Source organism: Chrysochloris asiatica, unplaced genomic scaffold, assembly GCF_000296735.1.
Source record: "Chrysochloris asiatica unplaced genomic scaffold, ChrAsi1.0 scaffold00034, whole genome shotgun sequence".
NCBI classification, from domain to species: Eukaryota; Metazoa; Chordata; class Mammalia; order Afrosoricida; family Chrysochloridae; genus Chrysochloris; species Chrysochloris asiatica.
In genome coordinates, this window is record NW_006408552.1 from 947934 (window position 1) to 956156 (window position 8223).

The following is an 8223-nucleotide window of genomic DNA, read 5'->3' on the forward strand; positions in this document are numbered from 1 at the left end:
ACATCTTGGTTGTATGTTTGATGGATTTCAGTTTGAAGAAGTTGGTAGAATTCTTCTATTTCAGCCTCACTGGCTTTAGTGGTTGGTGCATAAATTTGAATAATAGTGCTATTAACTGGGCTTCCCTGTAGGTGCATGGATTTTATCCTATCACAGACAGCATTGTACCTCATGACTGATCTGAATATGTTCTTTTTGATGATGAATTCAACACCATTCGTTTTCAATTTGTCATTCCCTGCATAGTAAACCATGTGGTTGTCAGTTTCAAAATGGCCAATACCAGTCCATTTCAGCTCACTAATGCCTAAGATATTGATGTTTATGCGTTCCATTTCATTTTTGACAACTTCCAATTTTCCCAGATTCATACTTCATGCATTCCATGTTCTGATTTTCAATGGATGTTTAAAGCTGTTTCTCTTCATTTTGAGTTGTGCCCCATCATCAAATGAAGGTTCTGTGGGCTTTTCTCCCTCGAGCTTAACTGTATTCATGTCATCATGGTCAACTATACTTTTAGGAAGCATCCTTCCCTAGTCGCATTCTGAGTGCCTTCCCACGTTCCAGTCCTGTATCCGACAATGTTTCTCTGCTATTCATAAGGTTTTCAGTGACTAGCGATTCGGAAGTAGTTTGTCACTCTTTCTTCCTAGTCTGTCTTTATTTGGAAGCTCATCTGAAACCTGTGCACCATGGGTGACCCTGCTGGTTATTTAAAACCGGTGGCATAGCCCTCAGAATCACAGCAACTCAAGCCACCACAGCATGATAGACAGACAAATGTTGGCCGTTTGGTTTTATGTCAAAACTGTCACTTTAAATTTCGATATCAATCTTGATACAATCAAGATGTTCTCTCCCAAGATGGCAGCTCCGGGAACAGCTGAGTGTCTTGAACTAGAAAACAATGGATTTCTGAATGTTCCTACAAATTCCCACAGCTGTAAGCCCTCTAATTCTCCAACCATACCTTTATATGTGTTTCAGAGTTCCAGCACCATCCCCTGAACCTTCTTGGCCCGGTATTCCGTGGTGTTATTGATGGAGCTCCTCACTACACATCTACCTGATCTGCCATCTTGATTGTGCATATCTCTGAACATTTACATGAGCTCAAATTTCTCTTATCAGGGGGAAGGAAAAAAAAAAAAAAAATCCCTTCCTTGTCCCCTGGTCTCTTCTCCTTTACAACCAGTAGATCTAAAAGTTTGCCTTGCCTTCAACTTCCACCTCAAACCTGAATTTCAGTCTGGCTTTCCTGAGATGGCTGTCTGTAAGAGCTCTCATGTTAGCCCAAATCTGTTGCCCAGGGGAGACACTGACACATTCTTGTTGTGTGACATTCACACAATGAGCAGATGAGTAGGTTACCTGAAAACCCAGGCTTATCCTTTCCTAGAGGGGAGAGTGGTTAACCACTTACCCTCTGTTAAGGTGTGTGTTTTTCTAGCCCCTTCTCTATTGTTGTTGTTGTTATTGTGTGCTGTTGAGTTAGTTCCAAGGCATGGTGATCCTGTAGAGGATTTTTGAGAGTCACTGGTGGATTTGAATCACTGACATTGAGATTAGCCATCCAGTGCTTACCCTATAAGCACCACACCTAAATCTATTTTATGTAAAAGGTTCTGGTGTGGTGCTGAAGGATAAGCACTGGACAGCTAACCATAAGGTTGGCAGTTCAAATCCACCAGCTGCTCTTTGGAAACTTCTAGAGGGTCACTATGAGTTGTAATAGATTGGACAACACTTAACAACAACAACATCTGCATTCCAGCCAACGCTCAGTGCTGTAAATCTTTCATGATTTTGTCACTATGACAGTTGTAGTTTTGATTAGCATTCCCATTAATACTGGCAACCTAACACTGAAAAATCAGTCATTTGAAAACCCTTTGGAGCACAATTCGACTTTGATACCTGGGTTGGCATGATTAACGGTCCAGAATTAACGGACTGGCTAGCAACTCGTTTGTCATTATTGAAGCAGACACCTTTGTAAATGTTTACTGGTTTCTTTCTTTCTTTCTCGGTAACTTCGTCTCTTTGAAATCTTTGCCAATAGACATTTTCAGTCTTCACTCTGCTGGCTTTTCAGTTGCCTTTGCCATGGTTGCCAACTACAGAATTTTAGCTTTGAAATGCTTTTCTATTGGAACTCTGTGAAGTTCTACAGTCTTTTAGAGTCCATGGTTGCTACTGAAAGCCTACTGCCCTGCTGATCCCTGATTCTTAGTATGTATCCTGCTTTTTTCTGTCTGAAAGTTTGTAGGATCTTCTCTTTACCTCTGATATTCTCAAACTTCATCACACGCCTGCCAATAGTCTCTTCGCATTCTTTGTATTAGGCATCTTTTAATCAATCTGGGAAATTTTCTTGTATATATATTTTTTTCCTTTAGTAGTTTCCATACTTGGTTTTCTCTTTTCTTGACTCTTTTTACCAAATGTTAAATTGATCCTTTAATCTCTTACCTTTTCTCTAAGTTTCTTATTTTTTCTTTGGTTCATTTACAATTCTGTTGAATTTTAAATTTTAACTACCTTAGCTGTATCTTCTCAGAACCTTTTCTTTTTCCCTGGTTGTCCATTTTCCATGGCATTATGGGAGGGAACCTTTTCTTTTTCCCTGGTTGTCCATTTTCCATGGCATTATGGGAGGGATGCCAGATGAGGAGGGTCTGGGGTGGATAAAAGTGATCGAGGCTCTTCATTGTACGCTTTCCCCTCTCCTCTGAGAACTACCTCTGAGGTCCTCATGGCTCCTTCAGTCTGGACTTTGGTGCTGCTGCTGTGGGCTGCCTGGAGCCAGGGCCACAAGCCTGCCCCTGTCTGGTAAGTAGGGCTCAGGAGGATAACACGAAATCCAGGACAGACTGTAATTAGGGGTGGCTCTGAGGATGAGCAGGGGCAAAGCTAGAGGAAGGCAAAGTCCCAGGGAGGAAGACACAGAGGGCTGGTGAAAGGAATGAGGGAGCTAAGTCTTAGAGCTGGAGTTTGAGGGGTGGGTTCTGGGTAGGAGAAGCTCAGGGATTGAAGTGATAGGAAAGGAGGTCAGAGAAGCCCAGCCCTCAAGTTAGACCAAGGGATTAGAGAAACTACAAGTAGGAGGCAGTAAGAAACATAGCTAGCTTGTTGTCTAGGAGCTTGTCTGGGGGAATTTGAGCAAGGCAGACTCGAGCAAAGCTGCTCTCCATGATCCCACACTACCTGGGTGGGGGCAGCCGGCTTCTCTGTGGACCTCCTAAAGTGAGTAGGGGGAGGCCACGGGCGAGTTCCTCTTTTGTTACACACCTATAGGTTTGCTCCCACATGGCAGATGAGATACCACCACCACCTCTGCCAACCACCTGGCAACATGGGACCCATGCAGTCCTTCTTCTATGGGGAAAGTCTGGGGCTATAACCTATGAAGGCACTCACTAGGGGCTAAACTTCTTAAGTACCCGAATGAGAACTCCTCTAGGTGGGGGGAATCAGTCACCCAGGGCCCAGTACCAGGAGGGAATGCAAGGAGCTCAGAAAGGCCACTTTTTAGGAGGAGTGTGGCTGTGTGTTGGGTCAGTTTGAACTCCTATCCCACCCTGTGTAAGGGTTTCTGAGGTGTTGAATCTTTGCGGGAGCAGAAAGCCTTACCTTTCTCCTGTGGAACGGCTGGTGGGCTCAAACCACCAGTGGTGTGTGGTTCACAGTTCAGTGCTTATTGTATGGAGCCATGGTGCTCCCCACTTTTTAGGAGTGAGATAAGAAATTAAGGTGAGGAAGCTGTGGATGGCTTTATTGAAAAACTGAAAGAAACCAAGTAATACGAAGGGACTTCAGAAAGTTTGTGGAAAAATTGCATTATTTTTTAGTTCTATTTTTTGAAAGTGCCTCATATATGTTCACGGCATAAACATTCACACAGTATAAATGAAAAGAAACAAAAACGCATACAGAAATGACTCCACAGATTCCTGAGAGTGACGAGTATTATTACTTTTTCTCTTTCTTCAAATCAACCCCAAGGAGAGACACGCCTCTGGATGAGAAGCTGGTGGTTCCCCGCTCTGGGAACAGCTGTGAGTTGGAAAGGAGCTCAGACCCTCTCTCTGCAGCCAAGTGCTAAGCCCAGGGGTGGCCACCTCAAGCTCCCTCAGCACACAGAGTATGCAACATACAAACACATGCAACGTGTGGAAGGGCACACTTAGATGGTTCAGGCGGTAGAAACTATTGCGAACGCCAGCACACGCTTTGCCTGAGAGAGTCACCTTCAAGTTAAAAAACAACCACAAGTGTGCCTCCCAGACAAAGCCTGTCTGTCCTCTTGAACTCAGCTGCATTTTGTGACCTTTGACCTAGTCACTGAGGGAAGCTAAGCTTCCCTCTAGTTTTGAATTCCTCCTCAAATACGACCTAGTTCTCTGGTTCTCCACTCTGTTTCCAAATCTTAATGGCTCTACTGACCTGCAGCCCCAAGTTGGGCTCAGCGCCTGCCTTCTGCTCCCCTTGGCCTCATAAAGACCCCTTGTCTCCTAGCTGTTCTCACCAAGTGTGACTTTGAGGATGACTCCAATCCTCTCTGTAACTGGACCCAAGTGCCAGCAGATGATGGGGACTGGACTCGAGTTAAAGGGTCAGGTCATACGGACACCACTGGGCCCCCTGGGGGGTACCCCAATCAAGGTGAGAGGCCGACAGGAACCCTTAGGTGCAGAGAGGAAAGCAGGTGTGTGAGGGTGAAGGGGCAGCTGGAAGTTGGGTGTGAGAGGGGAGCATCGGGATAGTGGAGCTCACATCTGGATTCCTCCCCCCACCCCATAGAAGGTTACTACCTGCTCATGGATGGACGTGCCTTCCACCGGGGCGGGGTGGTCCAGCTGCGCAGCCCCACTGTCTCGGAGTCCGGGCCTCTCTGTGTGCACTTTGCTTATCACATGTTTGGGCTGTCGTGGGGGGCCCAGCTCAAACTGCTGCTGCTCTCTGGCAGCCAGGGTGGGCACCCCCACCTACTCTGGAAGCGCAGAAACACCCAGAGCACCTCCTGGATGCCCACCGCTGTCACTGTGCCCGCAGGGCTCGCCCATCCTGGCCAGGTGAGGTCAAGCCAGGGGCCACGGTGGAAACTGGCTGCAGCAAGGAGGGGACATTGAATTTGGGAAGGACCTGGGGAGGAGAGGCAGATGGGCAGGAGGCCTGGCCAAACGGTTCACAGGCATCTGATGACCCCTTCCACTTCTTTCTGCAGCTGATGTTTGAGGCAGTGAGGGGCAACACCGCTTACCTGGACATTGCTCTGGATGCCGTCTCTGTCCTTCGGGGTACCTGTCATCAGGGTGAGCTCCCGTCTCACCTCGGCTGAGACCCAGGCTGACAGGAGTGGCTCAGGGTCTCTGACCCTGGTTTCTCACAGACAACGCTGGGGCTACCTGCTCCTCTCTCTCACACACACATCTGATACTTTTGAGCCTTGAAAATACTTTTGAGCCTCTAAAGAGAGACTCTCCTTGAATATAAGGTTGCATTGATTCCTGTTTTGGAGTGACCAGCTGTCCCCATTTGCCCTGCATCTCTCAGTTTTAGCACAAAAAGTTCCACATCTCAGGAGACCCTCAGGCAGGCTAACTAGAACTGGTGGCCCACATCTGTCCAGTTGACCTTTCTATACTGAAGTGAGAGATTTGAGATGGAAAACTCCAGAAGCTAGGTGTAGTAGTGTGCTAGATGTCCCGCAGACAGTATCTACTTTACACCTTGTGACAGTTCATTGGGTGGGTGCTGCTAACCCCAGTTTATAGATGAGGAGACTGAGGCTGGGGCAGTTAAGTAATTTGTACTAGCAATACAGCCAGGAGACCGGAGGTGGGGGTGTGGGAGTAGGGTGGAGGCCACACCTGGCTGGAAAGTTCACCAGGCTCACAGTAGGATTCAGATTTGAACTCCGTAGTCCAACTCCAGATTGAGGCCTATGTTAACGCTGCTAAATCCTGCCCCCCCCCCCCCCCCCCCCCGTTTTCTTTCCTGTCAGTGTGTGTTAGGCAAACCTGCAACTTTGACACTTCAAATGATCTCTGTGGCTGGAGCTGGATTCCAACCCCCACTGGGGCCAAATGGGTCCAGAAGATGGGGTCATCGGGGGATCCAAGCACGGGGCCTGCGAGTGACTTCTCCAGGCCTGGTAGTGAGTAATGACAATGCTTCCATCCTTTGATCTTCAGTTCAGGGCTTCTGGTGACCTCTGTGAGCATGTATGATGTTTGCTTTTCAACCCAACAGTAAGTCTCCTGACAGCCTAACAAACTCAATCCTCTGTTAGCACAAGTTTCACAGCTGAAGCAGCCTCCCTGCAGGCACCTAGCTCCCACCAAGCAGGCGCCCAGTCCCCACCACTGCCACCCTGCAGCCTGGCTGTCAGACCCAACGCAGCCAACCCACTTCCTTTTCTTGGCATCTTTCTTTCTTCATTAATTCATTCCTGCGACAAACATTTGTTGAGCATCTCCTTGTGCCGTGCAATAGATCCCAGGCACCTGAGAAACATCAGTGTACAAAACAGACAGGGAGTGATCAGGGGTCAAGGAGAGGTGATTACTGAAAAACACTAAGTAAATTATGTGCTCATGAGGTGAGCAGCTATTGAGAAATAAAAGGATGGCTGAGGTAAGTGGATTGGGAGTGTAGGGAAAGAGCGGTGGGCTACAAAGTTTAGAGCAGGACAGAGTAGGTCTCATTCAGGTCACATTGCAACAAAAACATGAAGGAGGTGAAGGAGTGTGATGTGAAAATACCTGGGGGAAGAGCATAGGAGGCCTAGGGGCAGCCATGCAAAGACCCTAAGGTAGCAGTGGGCCTGGGGGTTCTGAGAACAGCAAGGAGCAAAGGTGACTGCCATGGGGTGAGGGAAGGAGAGTGTGTGAACTCAGAGCTGGCATGGAAGGAGGCTTGAAGGCATTGTCAGGATTGTGGCGTTGACTTTTGAAGATGGGAGATTTTGCAGGCTTTTGACCTGGCTTAGATTTCAAAGGCTCTCCTGCTTTTGTGTGTGTTGAGAATCTACTGGAGGAGACAGGCTAGGGGAACTGGAGTGTGATTTAGGAGACTTCTTTTTTTATCGTCAGGTGTATCTTTTTTTTTCTTTTAAAGGTATTTATTGTGGGTTGAGTGAAAATTTACAGAGCAGATCATCAATTTTACATTCAACAAATCATATACCTTGTTTCATTACAATGCTTATAATAATCCCATCTATGTATCATCAGTTAACAGTATTTCTCTCTATCCACTTTAGCTTTTTTAAAAACAACAACAACAACAACACTCAGGCATATAAAATAATTTACATCTTCAAAAGTCACATTCTGCAAGTCTGTCTCCCGGCCACCAGCTCTTAGTCTCTCTCTTCCCATGAATCTAGAGTCCTCAGCCGCTCCCCTTCTCCATGCCCCCATCTCTGCCTCCATCTCTGGTGCTGCTGCTTCTCTGGATAAGGTCCCGCATTCTGCTTGTGCTCTTCTCCCTTGAGGGTCCTAGGGTCCTCTGTTTCTGGACTGTAAGATTAACCACTCCCCTGGTTTTTTTTTTACAAAATGTCTGTCTTTACAATTGTCACAGTCGCAATTAGTCATGATAACAATTATTCACTATCAAATCATACAAATCTTATCCCCATCTCTTTTCACCAGACCCATCTAGACAAGATGAAATCTATTCAGTGGGAACTCTTTCTTTCCCCCCATACTCTTAAACTCCTGCTTGAAACCTTGTAAGCCAGTCACTTCGTGCCTTCATCACCACCTCATTTTAGATAGCCAATGTCTAAGTTACCCGTCCCTATCTACCCTGTGCACAGAGCGGATAGCGTTGATACTTGATTTGAAGACTCTTTCCCTCTCTGTTGGTATTTAGAGTAACTACCGCTCTGAGTATAGGTCAGGTTCATCAAATTGTAGCAATTTACCCTTGTTTCCTTTATTAAAAAAAAAAAAAATTTTTTTTTTTTGGTAGTCTTCCTGTAGACGAGTTCTGATTATCAAGCCATCAATGCTAGCTAGGCCCAATGGGTACTGTCTGCAAGTTTGGGTGTTCTTGTGCATCTCCCCTCACTTCATATCAGCTGGATGCTTCATTCTCAACTCTAGCCCTCTGTGGCTATGTCCTTGTCCGTGGGCTCAAGTGTCCTCAGATCTCACCACACTTTGGACCAACCAGCCCTTCTTCTTCTCTCTGTCATCTCCAGGTCAA

General features: G+C 46.6%; 1 protein-coding gene across 1 annotated transcript in view; it reads left to right on the forward strand.

Moving 5' to 3' along the window:
• The first annotated feature begins 3940 nt into the window (after nucleotides 1-3940).
• ZAN (zonadhesin) overlaps nucleotides 3941-8223 on the forward strand; it is a 45268-nt gene continuing 40985 nt past the window's right edge. Inside the window, 5 exon segments of the mRNA XM_006859819.1 lie at nucleotides 3941-4061; nucleotides 4522-4668; nucleotides 4807-5078; nucleotides 5231-5318; nucleotides 6011-6163. Coding sequence (XP_006859881.1) covers nucleotides 3941-4061; nucleotides 4522-4668; nucleotides 4807-5078; nucleotides 5231-5318; nucleotides 6011-6163 — 781 coding nt within the window.